At 39.7% G+C, this 22,110-nt stretch overlaps 1 protein-coding gene across 1 annotated transcript in view; it reads left to right on the forward strand.

Annotated features, from left to right (window-relative positions):
* Window positions 1-676: 676 nt before the first annotated feature.
* LOC133460457 (glutamate receptor ionotropic, NMDA 2B-like) overlaps window positions 677-22,110 on the forward strand; it is a 230,596-nt gene continuing 209,162 nt past the window's right edge. Inside the window, 1 exon segment of the mRNA XM_061741054.1 lies at window positions 677-871. Coding sequence (XP_061597038.1) covers window positions 677-871 — 195 coding nt within the window.

The following is a 22,110-nucleotide window of genomic DNA, read 5'->3' on the forward strand; positions in this document are numbered from 1 at the left end:
GAGAAAAAAGGTCAAACATTTTTGAAAAAGCTCCAGGAGCCACTGGGACGGCGCTAAAGAGCCACATGTGGCTCTAGAGCCGCGGGTTGCCGACCCCCAGTCTAGGTGTTCAGATTCAAAGGTTCCAGGTGTGTTGCATTCATCGTCTCTCCGTCTCTTTTCTCCTTCTCTGCAGGGACGGCATTTATACTCCTCCACAATGCTTGTCAGCCTCCACCTTTCTCCCTCCAATCTTCAGGACAAGCGCTCGGTGCCCCCGCCCTCCTCTCACCGTTCTCCTCCGTCTCCACCTCCGTCCCAGTCGTCCCAGTATCCTCGTCCCCAGCCCCGGCCGACCCCGCCCTTCCTCCCCTTGTCCGTCTCTCTGCTCCTCCTGTCCGTGCTCCTCCTGCCCGTCTGCGAGTCCCGGAGGGGCGGAGGTCCCGGATCGGGGCCCGGGGGTTCGCCAGGGGGGCAGGGAGGCCAGAAGGGAGGCGGCAACCAGCGGGGCGTCGTCATCCCCCCCCAGTACTCCCCCGGCTCTCCGGCGCTTCCCCCCATCAGCCCTAAGCTGATCAGCTCCCTCAGCATCGCCGTCATCCTGGTGGGGAACTCCAGCGACGTGACCCTGGGGGCCGGGCTGGAGAAGGAGGACTTCCTCCACATCCCCTATCCTCCCAAGGTCGAGGTGGTCACCATGAACGAGACCGACCCCAAGAGCATCATCAACCGGATCTGCGCGCAGATGACCAGGAACTCGCTGCAGGGCGTGGTGTTCGGGGACGACACGGACCAGGAGGCCATCGCCCAGATACTGGACTTCATCTCGGCTCAGACGCACATCCCCATCCTGGGAATCAGAGGAGGGTCGTCCATGGTCATGGCTGCCAAGGTAGGAGAAGCTCTTGTCCTACTTTCAGTGACAATCACATTCCTGGATGGAGTTCAAGATTAATCACCAACAAGAATCTGTTGAATCATGGCAGCTGCAACAGATTGAATTGAAAATTACTAATTTATTTCATACAGAGGTGTCGAGTAACAAAGTACAAATACTTCGTTACCTTACTTAAGTAGAAATTTTGGTTATCTATGCTTCTCTGGAGTCATTATTTTTCAGACGACTTCTTACTTTTACTCCTTACATTTTCAAGCAATTATCTGTACTTTTTACTCCTTACATTTTAAAAACAGCCTCGTTACTCTATTTCATTTCGGCCTTTAAAAAAAAAACTATCCAGTTAAATTGCTCCATCCGGATAGAGTGAATTTGGTTGTGGTTGTTTCAGATGTTCTTGTCCAGTTTTGTTCTTACATCCGTTCCCTCAGATTCCTGCAACTAAACTTGGATGTACATTCCAATAAAGGTTAGGATAAATGATAACATGCCTCTGAAGTTTGACTTTTTGCACCATTACAATACTTATAGGCAACTAGTCATCATATCTCCTGCTCTCTGAAACACATGTTAATGCTCAATAGTACACATATATGCTTCTTTAATATATTTGCATTATACTAAGATGCATTCATTTTCAATGGCTTTTGTCCTTAATGGCTTTTTTCTCCCTTACATTACTTTTACTTTTATACTTTAAGTAGTTTTGAAACCAGTACTTTTATACTTTTACTTGAGTAAAAAACTTGAGTTGATACTTCAACTTCTGCAGTGTATTTTTAAACTCTAGTATCTATACTTCTACCTGAGTAATGAATGTGAATACTTTTGACACCTCTGATTTCATATGATTAACTCCTTTAAACTAGGACCAAATAGTTTGGGGTTTGATATTGCTGCTCAGATTTGCTCCTTATTGCATCTCATCTTTTCTACCAGTTTGTTTTTGTTTTTATTTACACTGTGAAATAAATACAGAGTTCGTTAAACATTAAGAAGTCCCCTCTGTGGGAACGTACGGTGACCTGTGTCCAGGGATGGGAATCGAGACCCGGGTCCCAGTAGTTCAGTTCCCTGGAATAGTCAACCGATACTGGGGCCAGTTGCACCCATAGACTTTATGTAACAATGGACGAAGTGTGGTGGCAAAAATTGTTGTTCAAAAATACAGTCAGGACACCTCAGCTGTCTTTCTGATGCTTTAATGAAAAGAGGACATGTCTTCAGCCGAAATCCCACCGACAAATCTGCCTTAGACCTTTACAGGGGGATACACCGTTGGATATATTGACTCCTCCCGTTTACCCGCCGCTGGGTTAATACAAACATGGCGAAGGGCAGTAATCCGTTGATTACAGATAAGGAAGTGATAACGGCCAGCGATTGGCTAAGCCGACTGCCAAACAATCATATTAAAGATAAATGTAATGCTTGATATAAGCTCCTGGCGTGGTACAAACATAAAACCAGCAGTTTTTTTAACTAGTTTGTAAATATGTGGGACATTTTAAGATGGAGGTCAATGGAAATTGACTCTCTTTTGCAGCTGCCCTCTAGCGGTCAGACGAGGAACTGCAGCGAACTGTAGTCCTGCATGAGCATGAATGCAGGAGTGAGATGGTTGGTGCTTGGTTGCAGCTGTGATCACATCAAAGGTGGAAATACCTCCAACATGCTGAAAGATTTTCTGCATAAAAACGTTTTCAGTCCAAAAGTTGATCGTTGATATTGTATTTATGTCACAATTTTCATTTGAAAAGGTTCCTGTTTTTCAGCTTAAGCCAGCTTTCCTTTAGTTGAAGTTGAGTGCAAAATATTGGCGCATAATTGAAATTAAAGTGTTAATGTACTGTATATAACTGAATGAAAATTGATAAGGAACCAAATCGATAAGGGATTCCCATCCCTTCTTGCGCCAAAGGCAAAATATATATGACACGACCAAAAAACTACATCTGTAATTTTCTTTCTTGCAATTACTTTCAGTCCCGAAAGACAACTAATAACTAAAGAACAAACTGCACATAATCATCACTGACATCATGCAGCTGTGATCAAGTTTTTATTTATTTTTCAAACTTTTATGTAGTTAAAAAACTAGATAAAAAAGACCTTCAAAAACCTGCGATACATTTCACGCAGACAAACAATAAAAACAATGATCTCACGTAGTGTTCTTCAGTTGTATTGTGTGCATGTGTTGTTTTTATTTTTATTCTCAAATGTTGCTGAACTTTTTCTGTTGTCGTTGTGTTTTGCACCTCAGGGCTGAGGTAGGATTCAGATGAGAGAAGTCTTTTACAAATATGATAGTTTGCAGATATGCTCGTTTCTGCGATGGACTGGCGACCTGTCCAGGGTGTAACTCCTGCCTCTCACCTGAAATGAGCTGGGATAGGCTCCAGCAGACCCCCGTGACCCTGCAAAGGATAAAGCGGGTATAGATAATGGATGGATGGATGGATATACGACTCGTTACGAGTAAAATCTGTTCTTAATTCTGAGGGAGATCACACTAAATGCTCAATTTTAACTTTTTAAATTTAAATCCTTAGTTGCCCTGGCTGTGTGTTTCGGGTCGTTGTCATGCTGGAAGACCCAGCCACGACCCATCTTCAATGCTCTTACTGAGGGAAGGAGGTTGTTGGCCAAGATCTCGCGATACATGGCCCCATCCATCCTCCCCTCAATGCGTTGCAGTCGTCCTGTCCCCTTTGCAGAAAAGCATCCCCAAAGAATGATGTTTCCACCTCCATGCTTCACGGTTGGGATGGTGTTCTTGGGGTTGTACTCATCCTTCTTCTTCCTCCAAACACGGCGAATGGAGTTTAGACCAAAAAGCTCTATTTTAGTCTCATCAGACCACATGACCTTCTCCCATTCCTCCTCTGGATCATCCAGATGGTCATTGGCAAACTTCAGACGGGCCTTGACATGCACTGGCTTGAGCAGGGGGACCTTGCGTGCGCTGCAGGATTTTAATCCATGACGGCGTAGTGTGTTACTAATGGTTTTCTTTGAGACTGTGGTCCCAGCTCTCTTCAGGTCATTGACCAGGTCCTGCCGTGTAGTTCTGGGCTGATCCCTCACCTTCCTCATGATCATTGATGCCCCACCAGGTGAGATTTTGCATGGAGCCCCAGACCGAGGGAGATTGACCGTCATCTTGAACTTCTTCCATTTTCTAATAATTGTGCCAACAGTTGTTGCCTCTCACCAAGCTGCTTGCCTTCTGTCCTGTAGTCCATCCCAGCCTTGTGCAGGTCTACAATTTTATCCCTGATGTCCTTACACAGCTCTCTGGTCTTGGCCATTGTGGAGAGGTTGGAGTTTGTTTGATTGAGTGTGTGGACAGGTGTCTTTTATACAGGTAACGAGTTCAAACAGGTACAGTTAATACAGGTAATGAGTGGAGAACAGGAGGGCTTCTTAAAGAAGAACTAACAGGTCTGTGAGAGCCGGAAGTCTTACTGGTTGACAGGTGATCAAATACTTATGTCATGCAATAAAATGCAAATTAATTACTTAAAAATCATACAATGTGATTTTCTGGATTTTTTTTTTAAATTCCATCACTCACAGTTGAAGAGTACCTATGATAAAAATTACAGACTTCTACATGCTTTTCAAGTGGGAAAACCTGCAAAATCGGCAGTGTATCAAATACTTGTTCTCCCCACTGTATCAACGGGAATTTATCCTTTTTTCTTCCTTCCTTCCTCCCTCCCTTCCTTCTTTCACGCACACGTACGTTGTGCGTCGATGTAACGCAGAACCATAAATCAGTTTTACACAAAAACGTCATCAATGGGAATTTATCGTTTTTAGCGCGAGACGACAAATTCTTACCGTGGGGAATTTTGACGGTATATCGTGAACGGTAAAATATCACCCATCCCTAATGATAATAAATAATAATGATTTAATGACCAAAGTATGTTATCCATCGGTAGGTGGCGATAGTGCCCACTTGTTTGTTTGTCCCAGTTGAGCTGCAACACGACAACACAGCATACAAACCCGTGAATCAGCAGATCAAAACACTGACCAACGGTGGACTGGACACACCAACCTTTCTAATCTTTATTATTCCTCCGTTACTTCCACGTCGAAGCCTGCGGTGGGAACTGTTGAACATGTGCTGATTGCGAAGAACAGTTTCAGTCCAGTTGATTGTGACATGCAGAGATTAGCTGGACTTAAACCTGGCTTTGTTTGTCCGGCTTTGACCAGTTGGTTCCAGTTCGATTTCATCCAGAAGATGTTAAGATGTATTTTAAAAACCACGATTTTCAGTCAGTTTGATGCAGTCTATTCCAACACCGTGTAAACTCATTGTTACAGCATCACACTTACCATTTAATTAGTTAATAAAATAATGTAATTTATTTCTATTCAGGGATTCATAATTTTTTATTTGAATTTCTGCAGCATAATGTGAAGCTGGATACAGAAAAAATATCCGTTAGACTAATGCAATAACAGATTTTTTTTTAAATGTCATATTAGTGCCCTGAATAACAATGTTTTTAAGGAGTGAGTAATGCACCTTTTTGTTTTTTTCAACATGAAGCAAAGTAAACAGACATCTGTTGCATTTTAGTTTAAAACCAGATAAACAGGCAGATTCTGTACTGTTATTTGGTTGTATATTTGAGAAAAAAACAACTTGTTTCAGTCCTTTTTTATAATTTCCTTTTATTTGCTGCTGAAACAGAAAGCCCTTCCTTTTTTCAGTGCAGCTACTTTGAACATAGATTAACTTTTTAATGCAATTTGACCCATTAAACCACATTATTGCACATGCTTGGGAGAGATTATGCAGCTGTATTAACCAGCCTGATTCATGGCTTTATTTCCCTTTCCAGAACCTGGCGGTGATAAAAGGTGACAGATGCAGACTGGTCCATTATGCACAGAACAATTTGCACCTTTTCATTTAACCATTAATTCAGAGCGTGCCATGTGCTGGTTTTGGCACAATAAGACGAGGGAGTTGGCCCGGGCCCACGCTCAACTGTGGCTCTGGAGATTAATGAGGTCTTTCTGATCTATTGTTGGGACTTGAGGTACATGTGTGTGTGTGTGTGTGCACACGCGTGTGGACGTGTAAAGCATACTGGTGCAACATGATAATAACCTTTTAGCCTCTGTTTGGGGCGATTACGGTAATTGTTTTCACCAGAAACAAGGTGCAGAGAGCGGCGGGATGGTGATGTCATTCCTCATAAGTGCGCTCAACATTTTCTCGCTCATATTTAGGTTTTTTTTTTTTTTTGATAAATGTTTTTATTGGCAGATTGTTTCCACAATACAGAGCAAAACAGATGAACATACTTTTTTTTTCTCCCTCTCCCCATCCCTCCATCATCATTAATTTTCCTTTGGGAATAGCAAAAAAATAAAATTAAAATAAAAAATATAACAAATAATAATAATAAAAATTAAAAAAATTGTAAATAAATAAAAATAAAAAGATACTAATATAGTGACATAACAAAAAAGTAGTAGTAATGCAATGAATGTAAACTTAAATAAGAAAATAAAATGAGAATGAAACCGAAATGGTTATCTAGAGATTAATAATTATTTCTTAGATCAATAATTAGCAATTCCAGTAGTAGTCACAAGTTATACCGTACTAGTAAACACTTGAGTCAGAATGTTGTCATATATCACCCCCAGAGTTATATACCAATGTAATTGGGCTGTTACTATTTTTAGGGATAGAAAAACGAAAAACAACAAAAAACAAAGACATCAGCTCAGTCCTTTGGAAGTACCCTCAAATTTTCAAAATAGGTAATAAATGGTTGCCAGCTCGAGAAGAACCTTTCTAATGAACCTCTATCATATTTAGTTTTTAAAACACGCCTGTTTGGGTGTTAAACTGTCATTAACAAAACTTGTGGATGAATGGGTCATAGAGTAATTTCTCCTAAACTTTTCCCGAGTAAAGTACAGATCCTTAACAAACTACAACATCGGTGAGTTTGAGATTACCAAAGTTTATTTTACCTGATGCACAATCAGGAGAGTCAACATGCAGCACGCAGGCTGGACAGTTGAGTTTGAGGCAACATGTTGTTATACTTCTTTTATATGGGAATGGGTAGGACCTGACAGATCATTGGAAGTAGGGCTGGGTGATATATCGAGATTTTAATATATATCGATATATTTTCAAACACGATATGGTACGAGACAATATTGTTTATATCGATTTAAAAAAAAAAAATATATATATTTTTTTTTTTTTACATTTTTTTTTAATGATTTTGATATAGCTTATTTTGTGACAAATTGACTTGAATGTTTTATTTGAGATTTGCACAAATGTTTTGTTATTTGCACAACTGTCAACCTCAGTGGAAAAGTCTGCCTGTTACTGTCTACATTGTATTAATTGCACAGTGTATTTTAATGTAATTGTTATGCAGGAAAGGGATATTTGTTTTATTTTATTCAAGAAGCATTTTTATTCTATATATGCAGGCAGTTTATTTTTATTTCATTTGTTTTATACATTTTGATATTGTGCAGACCTCTGTTAATAAAGGTACCTGTGTGACATTTGGCACGAGGCTTTGTATTAAAACTGACTGTTTTTTTAAGGGTTTGCCTCAGAAAAAAAAGAAGCTAACAGAGATGCTATGCTATAATGCTTTGGGGGAAACCCCAATTAAGGCACAGAAAAAAATATCGAGATATATATCGAGTATCGCCATTTAGCTAGAAAATACTGAGATATGACTTTTGGTCCATATCGCCCAGCCCTAATTGGAAGCTAGTAACATGAAAGACAGGATTCCTGACGGGTCATTGGAGGGAAACTGTGGCCCCTGAACCCGACATATGGATGTTAGTCCTCTTATGGCACTTTTCCACTAGTACCTACTAGGGCTGCAACTAACGACTATTTTAATAGTCGACTAGACACCGACTATTGAAACGATTAGTTGACTAATCGAATAATTAGTAATTTTTTTTAAATTTAGTATGAGGTTGCTTTATGTGGCAAATGATAATAAACACAAGAAAGATGACACTAGAGCCCGGCTATAGCGGGACTGTTTTCTTCATCCTGCTCCCGCTCGCATCTGCAAAACTCTGAGAATTCATACCCGCACGCCGCCCACACGGCGCCAGTCCCGCAAGAGAAATGTCCAGACAAATCTATCTGATTTAATGTTAACATGATCATTTCATTTTTTCATTTTATTCTTTATTTCATTCAAAAAACAAAACAATTTAATACAAACACAAATACAAATGTTCCTAACTTATGAGTGAAAAGGGAGCAGAAAGAAGAAGAATCTTATCTGATCTGCCCCTTTCACAAATAACATAAATTAAAAATAATAATAAATAAAAAAAACAAACAACTAAGTGAATAAAAAAAACTAAAATAAAATGAATTGTCATTGTGGAGTTTGATGGATAATTGACAGTTCATAGGCACCTGACTGAAAGTCAGATCCATCATTGTCATCATCACACAAGCTTTTTCGCCTTTCGCACTGCATCAATTATGATTGAGGTTATAGCAACGAGAGTAGCTCAAATAATACTAATAAATAACATGAAATAAACAAAGTTAACGAATGAAACGAATTAATTTAACAAATGAAAATAGGTTTAATATCTTACCAAGGCGAGTCCGTTTCGTTCAACACTCCGACGTGATTTCTCTTCAAATGCATTACTGACATGCTCCCGTGAAAAGCAAGGTCGGCTTTGCAAACCTTGCAAGTCATCTTTTTATTCGCCGTATCGAGGCTAAAATGCTCCCAAACTGTTGAAGTTTTATTACCCGCAGCTGCTGAGATGCTATCGTGCATGCGCGACTCTCGGCAGAGATTGTATTGAAGTGAGACGCCTCACTCCATTGGAAAAACATGTCTGCCGACAATTGTCGACAATGGAATTCATTGTCGACAATTTCCATTATCGATTTTTGTCGACAACGTCGACGAATCGTTGCAGCCCTAGTACCTACTCAGCCCGGCTCGGCTCGCCTTCACTCGGTTTGGTTCTTTCCCACTAGGGGTCTAACTGGCCGAGTAGATACTTTTCTGTATCTATTCTGCCGAGGTTCTAAGCGGCTGAGTCGGCTGTATCTGACGTCATCACACTACAGACCACCGATTGGTCGAGGGGTTGGAGTCAGACGTCTGAGTCAGGATGTGGAAATCAGCGGATGAGCGACTCTGACAGCGGCTTCTGGTTCATTTTTATCCGACCAGCAATGGCAGCGCAAAAGTCTGTTTGTTGATCCAACTCTGAGGTGCAGATGTTCATAAACCTGGTGGCTGAGGAGAGAATTAAAAAGGGATGTAGACGGGCGATAAGGAACGACCAGATCCACCAGGAGCTCTGTCACTTCATAGCTGCTCGCGGCTCCAACTGACTTTTCAGCAGCGCCGAGACAAACAAACTCTCTCTCTCATTTTTTAACTTGATATCGAACACAAGCCACAGACCCAGCAGCACATTTATCATCTCCTCCAGGTTCTACATCTTTAGTGTTGCTGTCTTCTTCGTTAAAATCACACAATCAAATACGTCACAGCAGCTTCGCTCCAACCTCCTACTTCTGCTCCAGATGCTGAATTGTAGTGGAAAAGAAACCAGGCCGAGTTGAGCCGAGCTGAGCTGAGTAGAGCTGAGTAGGTGCTGGTGGAAAAGTGCCATTAGATGTGGCCCTTTCATCTGCATTTACATCTTTTATACCCCCCTCTTCTGTTTCCTTACAGTTGTTGGCTTTTTGTTATAATGTTTGAAATTTTCCGTGACACTGATCACCACAATTACACACTCGGTCGATTTTGAAACTTTCAGAGAAATGTGTGTGTGTGTGTGTGTTTGTGCTTGTTAGACAGACGTGAAGCTGGAAGTAAATCCAGTCAGAGATCCGTTTGGCCGCTCCAGTCTGGCACGAGTCGGGCCAGCTGTACGGCCATGAGTGGGTCCTCGCCAATCTGTTGCAGCCCATGATTGTGCGAGCCCAGGGTGCACTCTGCTTTTTCACCCCATTGTTCTCATTTTCCAATTTGCGCTTTTATGAGTCCCATCCTTTCATCCTGCAGAGGCCGCCTACCCCCATTGTGCATGTCGGTCGTACATGAGGAGGTAATGGACTACGTCTGTAATACCCTTCCTTGCAATTAGCTTCAGTCTCCCAGGACACGGGGACTGAGAACAAACCGCAATAATAAACCGCTCTTAAGTACGACTGAAGTTATTACCGATTTTTTGCATCTTCACAAAATCCCACCACCTTGGCGAGAACATCATCGTAACGTGACGAGATAGTTTATGGAGGGATGAGTGGAATCAGTCTCGGAAATTCAGATTCAGATTCACACGACTTTATTAATCCCTTTGGGAGGTTCCCTCGGGGAAATTGACATGTCCATCTCACAGCACTGTCATATACAAATCAAACACCCCAAAAACCAAACACCCATATAAAGATAAAAAGATACAAATAAAAATAAAAAGTGCAGTGCCATAAATAGAATTATATGAATAGAAAAGAAATACATGTTGTGAAATATTGTACAAAGTTATTGCACTGTCCAGTCCAAATGACAAAAACCTCAGTGTGGTAACACTCCAGGACTGGTCCGTATTTCAAATATAACATGCGTGGATGATGCCCGTCGTCCTGCGTGGCAACAATTGAGCTTCAAGAACAGAGGAAGATTTGGTTTCTTTTGTCAATTTGTCAATTTGAGGGGAAGGTCCTTTCCTTAAAAAAAAAAAAAAAAAGAGTTTAGAGGCACTAGCTTAGAAATTTAGACTGAGAATTTTTTTTTTCTCTTTTATTAAATGCATCATGATGATGTAATGGTATGGAGCGAAATCAAGGCCAAAAGTTTTGCTAATTTGAAAATAAAATTTGAACCTGAAAATTCATTACAGTTTCAATTTTTTTTCAGTTTCATCTTTTTTTTCAGTTTCAGACTGCTTTTATACTGCGATTGGTGCCAAGTACGGTTTAAAACAGCTTTTTAAACAGAAATTTGTCACTAATATCAGTTTCTTCCACTGCCAATCACGTGAATATGGTGTATATACAGTGTTGAATCATACTTCTACTGATAACTTCTGCAACCTACGTTTCCTGAAGGCAACATGACTGAGGAACGTCCCCCGCTTTCTCTCTTATGCTGTCACTCATGATGCCACGCCCCTCTCAGTTGATGCCACGCCCCCTACGCCATATCGGGGCCAAAAGTCTGAACCTGAAAAAAAAAATCTGAAACTGAAAAAAAGATGTGAAACTGAAAAAAAGGTTGTGAAACTGAAAAAAAAGATCTGAAACTGAAAAAAAGGTCTGAAGCTGAAATAAAAAGATCTGAAACTGAAAAAAAGATCTGATACTGAAAAAAAAAAATTGAAACTGTAAAAAAAAAATCAAAACTTGAATTTTCAGGTTCAAGTTTTATTTTCAAATTAGCAAAACTTTTGGCCTTGATTTGGCTCCATATAATGGCTGAGTACAGAAAAGTAAAGCGTCAAAACAACCAAAAAAACATTTATCCAACACTTGTGATAGTATCATCCTGCTGACCATGCCCGATGTTATGAAGCTGAAAATGAAGTAGTAAAGTACAGAAACCTGCAGCTCCTACTATCTGTCATTGTTTATTAAATGAATGTGTCGTTGATTATAGTTTAGATAAATACATTTGTAATCAGCCAACATCTATACTGGCTGGTCAGAATCAGGAAAAAAAATTGCAATCAGTGCATCTCTGCTATAGATGAATTTATTTTATATATGTCAAACGTCTTGGTTTTGTTCTCAGGTGGGAGACATAAAGGGAATCTACTGGGTTCCTCAGCTCGGCCTCGTTTTCTGTTAATTCACCAGCTTTCTAGAAATCCAACTTGATTGAACATGAATTAAATTGATTAAATCAAACTGGATTTAATGGTAATTTAACTGGCCTGTAACCCCGAATAGAAAGATGGATGAATGGATTCAGACTATAATAGGAAAGAATTTGATTGTATTGAACTTGTTTACTTTCTCTGTAAAGTGGCTTCAGATGAGTTTTGTTGTGGTTTGGGGGATTTGCACTGAGTTGAACTGACACGACCAGATATTAGATGCTAAATATTGTTAAGATTACGTTACACCTGTAGGAGAATAACTGGATGGAGACGTGAGGACAGACATGCTTCAGTAACGACCACTGTACCTGTCCTCCGTCTGTGAGACTTCGTCCCTCGGGAGCCTCTTTTTCTCTCGCTCGCAGCCCGTCCTCGTGAGGTAAATGTGGCACGCTTGATTTGACTGACGTTCCTTTTCTCTTTCCTGGCTTAGCTGCAAATTTAACCCTTAGGATAGAGAAGAAAATCTGCTCAGAAATAATCCCGTTATGTGTTCCTGCGGTGGTCGACAGCTAGACGCAGGGATGGCATTAAAGCAGGTGGATAAAATCAGAAGAGCTCAGTCTGATCTGAGACGTCGTGAAACGAGGACGCCCGGAGCCGCTCTGCGGTCAGCGGGGAAACAGAAAGGGAAAGGCTTTTCCTACATCTTCAACGTCCAGGTAGTTTCTTTAAGATTTAGTTGGGTCCACAGTTGAAGCTCATTTTTCACCCTGTCCATTTTAAACGCTACAATTTTATAGTAGAATAATATAGTTTTGAGTGAAATGTACTTCACCTGGAGCGCCTGGTTATCCTCATGTGGCAGAAATGATCATGTGGGGGAAACTGTGGCTCATCGTTTTGCCTCTCACGTCCGCTGACCTGTGAGTAAAGTTGCTTTTCTCGATGAAAATTATGACTAGATATCATCGGCAGCGAACCTTTATCACCTGAGAAAAACAAGACGAGACGCAACAAAAATGCTGGTCATGTGACGATAACGATAATTAAATATATAATGCAATATCTTAGAGGAATAAAAATGAGACTAAAATGTAGATTACAAAATAAAACTCTAGAAAAAATAAAGAACTCTAAAGATCCTTAATCTCTGTGTTTTCAGTAGTTTCCTCTGGTTTTTCAGAATCAGAATCAGAATCAGAATCAGCTTTATTGGCCAGGTTCGAACATTGTCCAACAAGGAATTTGATTCGGTTATTTCGCTCTTTGGTAGTAAAAAAAAAAAAACAATAAACAAATAAACAATAAACAAATGTGGTATTACTATATACATATAAACATTTTAACATTTAAGGTGCAGCAGTTTGAGGTAGTGATAAAAGAAGGATAGTTCTGAATAAAAATAAGAATAAGTATAAGTATAACCTATATACAATTTTAACAGACAAATTATACAAAAAATACAAAAAATTATACAAAAGGAAGTACAAAAGTGAGAGGTGCAGCAGAGTGAGGCAGACATGATTATTAAAGAGGGTGCTGGATGATTTTTATTGCACGTGTTTGGTTACTCTGAGACTTATTATTTGTGGGAGTTCATCAGAGCAACCGCTTGCGGGAAGAAACTGTCTTTGTGTCTGGAGGTTTTGGCGTACAGTGCTCTGTAGCGCCGTCCAGAGGGGAGGAGTTGGAACAGGCGGTGTCCCGGGTGTGAGGGGTCTGTAGAGATTCGACCTGCCCGTTTCCTGGTCCTGGACCGGTACAGGTCGTCGATAGATGGGAGGTTAGTCCCAACTATCCTCTCTGCAGTCCTGATGGTCCGTTGCAGTCTGTGCCTGTCTAGTTTGGTGGCTGATGCAAACCAGACAGTGATGGAAGAGCAGAGAACAGACTGGATGATGGCATTGTAAAAGTGTGTTCTGCTGTGTTCTGTGTTCTTGTTAGTTCTGCTGGGTGACGTTAGTCCTCAATCCCAGTCGCTGCAGCGGGGAATCAGATCCAGAAGATGCAGCTGCAGAGTTAGAGGCTGATGCCGTTAACGCAGAGCTCTAGGTTCACGTCAATTAAAAACTAAGTTACATAGAGAAACGCGGGGATCTGCTCTGGGGCTGGAGAAGAAGAAAAGACCATCTTTTGATACTCTTTCCTACATAGACGTGGAAAAGAAAACCCAATGTGTCATCGAAAAAGAAAAAGATGGGGAGAAATGCGGAAAAATAAATATGTTGTAAACTCAAATGTGAGTCTTCTGTATCTGGAATGAATGTATTCTTGAGTCTATACTGGAACAATAATATCATAATAAGTTAACCTTGTTTGAATTGTAAAATGGGTTTGGCTAAATACAATCTTTGACTAAAAAGAGACTAAAATGGTCCTGGACAATTCTGACTAAAATAAGACTAAAATGCTCAGACTTTTAGTCGACTGAAATTTGACACGACTAAAAGGAGCATGAACGTGACTAAAACTAATAAAAACTAAAATGATTAGACTAGATGACTAGACTAAAACTAAAGTTGAAACAGGCTGACAGAAACAACACTACTCTCCTTTACGATTGCTGTCTGTGTTGACAGTCCAGTCCAGTTTGTCATCCAGCCAAAGTCTTTACAGTATATATGTGACCCCTTGAGGCGGGGTCTCCTCCTGAAGTCCACCACCATTTCCTTAGTCTATATCAGGGTTCGGCAACCCGCGGCTCCAGAGCTCTTTTTCAAAAATGTTTGACCTTTTTTTTCCCTTTTCCTTTTTTTCTTCTCTTTTTCTTTTTTCCTTTTTTTCTTCTCTTTTTCTTTTTTCCTTTTTTCCTCTTTTCTTCTTCTTTTTTCTTCCTTTTTTTCTCTTTTTTTCCTTTTTTTCTTCTACTTGTATTCCTTTTTTCTCTTTTTTTCCTTTTTTTTCTCTTTTTTTCTTCCTTATTCCTTTCCTATCTCGACATTTCGACTTTTCTCAACATTTCGACTTTTTTCTCAACATTTCGACTTTTTTCTCAAGATTGTACTTCAACATTAATCTTGACATTTAGACTTTTTTCTCGAAATTTAGACTTTTTTCTCGAAGTGCATAATGAAAAAAAAAATCTTCCCCCAGTTCTAACTAATATAGATACATGCAGCATGTGTTGCCTTCATTCTAAGGCTTTTACAAGACTTTTCATTTTTTCCGGCTCTAGACATATTTGTTTTTTGTGTTTTTGGTCCAATATGGCTCTTTCAATATTTTGGGTTGCCGACCCCTGATCTATATAGTATATCCTTAGTAAAACCAGAACCAGAACGATGCAGGTACCTCACTAGAACTGGTGTCCACCTCACCTGACACCGAACCATCCATCTGCTTCCTGTTCCGATTTATTTCACGGTGTCTCAGTTGTCTCTACGTTTGTTATCAGCAGCAGTTTGGTTGTGATAATAAAACTACTTCTAGGAGAAAACCTTCATCTGGGGAGAAAATGAGCAACATTACTGCATTTCCGGGGTTGTTTGAACAGCTTCTGACTGTTTGTGATGCCACAACTCTCACAAGTATTAGAAGGTCATCTTACATGTTATGATGACACCACGGTGCATAAAGACTCTACTAACTCAAAACTGCATCCACCTGCCTCTAACCTTTTATCTCTGTACATTAACCTCGTGCTTGCACCCGCGTCCGGCCTCGTGGCTGGTTGTTCCTGACACTTGTAATTTCACATCTTTTTCTTTTCGCCTCCGGTGGATGGTCATATAGTTATCTTTGTCTGTTATAATCCATAAATAACTTCATTTCTTTCTGACACCATGAAACCATAGCAACAGAGAACGATGCCAAAGCCTTGGTAAAAGATCGTCTTACTCTAAACGTAACATAACCCTCATTCACATCTTCCACGCCGGTAGTCGGGCCTTAGAGGTTCGGTTCTGCTTCTTTGGGACTGGACTTTGGTTTTTATTTATTTATTTATTTTTTATACAGTTCCAGCACTCGAACGGTGATGAGAGAAGGAAAGAAAAAAATAAATAAATATAGGGTGGGCTATGTATGAGTAAGATCAGATCATACACATAAATAAATAAAAAATAAATAAATAAATAAATAAATAGATACAATTCATTAACTAATAACAATAAATAAAGTAAAAGATGGGGGTAATTAATTAATTAAATACGTAATGTGAAATATAATTATCGTCATCAACATCACAATCCTCTTTGAACATACAAAGCAGTAATAATGGCGATCTATACAAAATTACACTTATTCATTCAGAAAATGAAAATATTTTTTTTTCTCTCCCTTCTTCCCTTTTTTGGGGGGGGACTTTGGTTTTTCCATTCTTCTACAGGACTGTCTCAGAAAATTAGAATATTGTGATAAAGTCCTTTATTTTCTGTGATGCAAAAATGTCATACATTCTGGATTCATTATAAATCAACTGAAATATTGCAAGCCTTTTATTATTTTAATATTGCTGATCATGGCTTACAGCTTAAGAAAACTCAAATATCCTATCTAAAAAAATTAGAATACCTTTTTCTGTAAATCTTAATCTTAAACTGTAAGCCATAAACGCAATATTAAAATAATAAAAGGCTTGCAATATTTCAGTTGATTTGTAATGAATCCAGAATGTATGACATTTTTGTTTTTTTAATTGCATTACAGAAAATAAAGGATTTTATCACAATATTCTAATTTTCTGAGACAGTCCTGTATCTCCTTTTTCTACCTTCCTGTATTCTACTGCATTCGTCTGTCACATGATGCCCTAAACTGTTTATGAATTTTGCTCCCTGTCACATGACTTCAGGCGGCACTCCCACACCGAGCTGTTCCTCTCCTCTCGTTTCTTTTTCCTAATAAAAGTCAGCTTTTTTTGGAATTTTTTTATATTGCGTCCTTCAAATGAGCTGCAAATCTTTAACTTCCCTTTTTTTTTCTCTCTCTCGCTCTCTTTATTTCCCTTCCTCCTCGTCTTTCTTCTCCTATAATAAGTTCGTTTTATCAGCCGCGGCGCGGCGCGTGGACAGGATGAGTAATTGTGGAGATCACAGGAGACTTCTCTGCATTGCACTCGGTTACAACAGGTTGTCAGAAGGCTCTTGCTTTTAACCGTCCCGCGAATCGGAGACTTAATTATCCAGCTATTCTTATTAGATAACCTTAAATTGCAGTACGAGTAGCCGTCTATAATAGTCGGCCAGAGCGTCAGCGATCGGGACCTCTAACCTGCAATAAGAGATGTTTTAACTGTGTTCTTGCAACCATGGTTTCTTTCGTACATCCAGATGAAAAATATCAGCCTCATTCTTGTTTGTGTCAGTCTGGTAAACATTTACCCGGTATTCCTAATCCTCCTTTTGGTAGGGTTTGGGATATGAGAGCACATTTTGGCTGCTAAGTGTCTCCCAGGTATCTGCTAACTTAGATTATTATCTGCAGCGGAGGCTGATTGTGTTCAGCGTAGTGCAGATGTAAGCCAGCCTAATTTGATCAGTGCTCTTTGAAGTATTGAGTTAAAAACCCCTTCCGACCGCGGCTCCTAACGCGCTGCGACTGCAGCATCTTCTTGTGCATAAGATCATTTTTATGTGACATTTGTCTGACATTTCTCTGGATGTTTCCTAATGGCCTGAGGAGATTCTCTCCACTTCTCCAATTCTCTTCATAACAAAAAGAGATCAAAGGGAAGAGGACGCCGAGGAGGCTTAAGGGCGGGAAAAAAAGAAAAACAGAAAAGAACCAAAGCGGGAAATGACCCGAGGTTCTCCTGAGCAAACTACCCGCCAACGTTCGCCAGCGTCCTTTCTCCTGGTGCACACTCTGGAAAACAAGAGACAACAATCCAGAGACGGACTGTAACTGTGTTTTCACTCAAGTTTCCAACTGGACTGCACTGTTTGGAAAAGAGGAGAGGAGAGGAGGAGGAGGAGAGGAGGAGGAGGAGAGGGATGCATCATCTGCAGTGAAGCTCACTCTATATCAGTCCTTTGTGGTGAGAAAAAAAGAGTTAAGCCAAAGGGCAAAGCTGGCTGCGTGCTGGTATGTTGATGTTCCCTCTCCTAGTGACAGATGCAAGTGTCTGAGTTTACCCTGCGGGGGGCTGAGCTTCTGCCACGAAGAGATTTGGAGGAAAGTCGCTGCTCGTCCACAGTGAGAAGAGCCAGTTGAAAGGTCTTCCATACTGTACCTGTCAAGTTTTGGATTTAAAAATAAGGGGAACTTTTCTGCCACCCGCTGTCCCACCAGCCCAACCGAGTTCCAGTATCTTACATTTTAAGACAGGTTTGCAAGAAATCTAAAATATCTACCTGTCAACCACTTAGAAACTACAATTACTGTATGTGTTGACACTGAAATGCTGTGGACATTCCTATGTACTGTATGTAATTCCTACAATAGTCTCAATGAAAACACAAAAGTGAATTAAAGCAAACTTATTTATTTTAAATATTTTCAGTTTATATACACATTGATTGTCTTCAAGTGAAACCTTTACATTTTCTTCTTATTTGTAATTTTCACTCATGTGGCTCTCTGACATTCACTTACTGACAGAGGTGGGTAGTAACGAATTACATTTACTTGAGTAAGTTTTGGGAAATGTTGTACTTTTAGGAGTAGTTTTGAATCACTATACTTTTTACTTTTACTTGAGTAGATTTGTGAAGAAGAAACTGTTCCTCTTACTCCGCTACATTAGGCTGATTAGGTGATTCTTTGAGAAAAATGTTAGTTTTTGCATGTTTTGTCACATTTACACAGACTCAAACACACACAGAGTTTCTATGAGTTCATGAGCTTGTTCTAGTTCTGGTTAAAAAAGAAAAGTACAAAGGCTTGAAATTTTGTGCTACTTTTTTTTACATTTTTTAATTCTGTTATTTTATTTATTTTATTATTTATTAAAGTACTTGAATTTACTTTAAGATTATTTTAATTTAAGCTATTTAAAATTTTTTATTAATTTTAATTTATTTTATTATTTTATTGATTGAATTTGCCTGAAGATGATTATTTTCAAAATAAATCAGACGTTACTCAACAGTAACTCAGTACTTGAGTAGTTTTTTTTTTCACCAAGTACTTTTTTACTTTTACTTTAGTAATTATTTGGATGACTAGTTTTTACTTCTACTTGAGTCATATTATTCTGAAGTAACAGTACTTTTACTTGAGTACAATTTTTGGCTACTCTACCCAGCTCTGCTGACTGATGACACAGACACATGTTTCTGAGCCTCCAGCTGCTGCTGCTGACGGACATTGGTCCTTTCCTCATGACAGACACTAAAGTTGGAGTTACACATTTTACTCAACAGGTAACTGAGCGCCCGTCCTGCTCCTTTTTAGGAGAGTAAATTTGGTTTCCCATTTTTAGAGATATTTACACAAATTCTTGGCTTTTTTGGCAGAAATGCCTTCTCTGCCACCCAGGCTACAGCAGGGGCAGTTCTCAAGAGGCCAGGGACAATTCAGTTTGGAGAGGCACAGGAATGCTTTCTAAAAATTATTATATTATAAAATGGGAAATTTATAGGAAAATACTAATACAGGAGCACGGCCGGAAAGAGGGGTAAAATACTGTAGTTTCCCGACTAAAATGGGAGACTTGACAGGTGTGCAGGTCTCCTGGTTAGGATGCCTTTCTAGGGAGATTTTTCAAACACTACCGACCGGTAGGAGGCCGTTGGACGGATCCTGGACTTAACATCTGGTCTGGATGTTGACTGTGTCTTTGCAGCACCTTTTACGTCTTTTATGTACCGTATTTTCTGGACTATATGCCGCTACTTTTTTCATAGATTTTGAACCATGCGGCTTATACAAAGGTGCAGCTATTCTGTGGATTTTTTTTCCACCGCTCGGGGCGCTCTAACCGGAATTAGAATAAAAACTAAGACAAAATAAATGCAAAGAAGAATACGCTACTTCTTCTTTAGCAGATAGAAGTAGAAGCAGATTTCAAACAGATAAACAGATAAATAAATACCGGTTATTTTCTCTTGGTTCTGTCCTGTTTTAATCAGCAAAGTTGCTGCTGTGTTAAAAGACACCGTTAGGAAAAGATCTATTTAGGTTAGGGATGGGCGGTATGGACTAAAAAATGTATCACGATAATTTCTGGCATTTATCCCGATAACGATAAAAATGACGATAAAAGAAAATACCAATTCAACTCCATCTTTTTAACTATAAATCTATCTCGCTCTCAGATCCGCCATGTTTGTTGCACAAAAATCAACGGGAATTGATCTTTCTTTCTTTCTTTCTTTCTTTCTTTCTTTCTTTCTTTCTTTCTTTCTTTCTTTCTTTCTTTCTTTCTTTCTTTCTTTCTTTCTTTCTTTCTTTCTTTCTTTCTTTCTTTCTTTCTTTCTTTCTTTCTTTCTTTCTTTCTTTCTTTCTTTCTTCTTCCTCCTGCTCTCTCCTTCCTTCTGTCCTTCCTCTTTTCTCCATTCCTTCTCCCCTTTCCTTCCACCCTTCCTTCCTTCTTTCCTCCTGCTCTCTCCTTCCTTCTTCCCTTCCTCTTTTCTCCCTTCCTTCCTTCCTTCTTTTTTCCCTTCCTTCTTTCTTTCCTCCTGCTCTCTCCTTCCTTCTTTTTTCCCTTCCTTCTTTCTTTCCTCCTGCTCTCTCCTTCCTTCCTTCCTTCCTTCCTTCCTTCCTTCCTTCCTTCCTTCCTTCCTTCCTTCCTTCCTTCCTTCCTTCCTTCCTTCCTTCCTTTCCTTCACTGGGCTCGCCAGCAGGCAGGAGCCCTTTGAGCTAACATGAGGTGTTGTAGATGTTTTCAACATCTGCCCTTCGGTCTCGTCTGTCCGAAGGACGTGGTTGCAGAAGTCTCGCAGTTGGTCCAGATACAGATTTGCAAATCTAAGCTTACCTGGAAACCCTTCCAAACAACACTTGTAAAGTCAAATTGTGCTGTGATGAACGTTAATACTGTATTTGACGTGGTGACTGAGTTCTGTGCAGTCTGGGATGCAGCTCTTGTTTCCTGTTTTTGTGTTCTTGGCCTGACGTTGGGGTGAGCGTTATGGGACGCGGATTAGCGTCCCATAACGCAGCTGTCTTGGATCTTTTCCACTGGTGAATAATCTTCCTCATTCAGAAAGATGGACTTCAAATTGTCTTTTCCAGATGAATGAGAGACAGCATTTGCTCCTTTAAGATAAGTTGGACATCTTTCCTCTTCGGTATTGAGGAAAAGCAGAATATTTCAGACCAACAAAATGGATTTTCCGGACTTTTTCATGCTTGCTGATGGTTTGCAGGACCTGGCGTTCATTCATCCCCCCACCAAGAGGTAATTGTTTATTTTCACATGCCACTTCTACATTTTGACCCAGGTTTTATTGCATAAATCACGACTTTCTGTAATGTGTCTCCCTCCTGTTTATCTGAGGAGGAATGACGCTACTTTCAGTTCATGATAAGAAAAGAAAGCCTCGGTATTAAACTGAGGTGTTTTGTGTTTTCACGCGACTATATACATGCTGAGGAGCAGCAGAGACTCGGATCAAGAGATAAGAGTTGAACAAAAGTTAAAAAAAGAAGAAAAGGTGAACCTTTTCAGGTACTTCATAGATCTCTGAAATAAAAGGAGTCTGTGTTTATCCTGAAGAAGGATGGCTCCTTAGCATAAAATAAAAAAGAGCTCAAGAGCAGGAAATACGAGGCACACGAGGATTAGTGTATTAGTCCAGAAAATCCCCCAACACACTTCCAATTTTCTTACAAATATACATGATTTTTTTCAAAGTTTGGCTTCCATTTAAGGACTACGGTGTTTTACCTCTTAGCTGTGTATCATGTGGGCCGTCTGTAGACCCATCAAACCCATCGATCTGAAAACTTCAAATAATGGCTGAGTCCCAAATATCTGCCGGGTGAAGCAAAATATGTTTCATATTAAACATCCCAAATAAAGTCTGGGTCAAACATGGTTTTCTGGTGGCCAAAAAAATATTCTACCATATACAACAGGGGTCGGCAACCCGCGGCTCCAGAGTCGCATGCAGCTCTTTAGCGCCGCCCTAGTGGCTCCTGGAACTTTTTCAAAAATGTTTTTTTCCTTTTTTTTTCCTTTTCCCAACGTTTTGACTTTTTTTCCTCAAAAGTTTGACTTTTTTCTCGACATTTCGACCTTTTTCTCGACATTTTGACTTTTTTCTCGACATTTTTACTTTTTTGAACGAAATTTTGACTTTTTTCTCGAAATTTTGACTTTTTTCTCGACATTTCGACTTTTTTCTTAGCATTTTGACTTTTTTCACAAAAATTTTGACTATTTCCTCGACATTTCGACTTTTTCCTTGACATTTCGACTTTTTTCTCAACATTTTGACTTTTTACTCAACATTTCGACTTTTTTCTCGGAATTTTGACTATTTACTCGACATTTCGAC

This window comes from Cololabis saira, chromosome 1, assembly GCF_033807715.1.
Source record: "Cololabis saira isolate AMF1-May2022 chromosome 1, fColSai1.1, whole genome shotgun sequence".
NCBI lineage: Eukaryota > Metazoa > Chordata > Actinopteri > Beloniformes > Belonidae > Cololabis > Cololabis saira.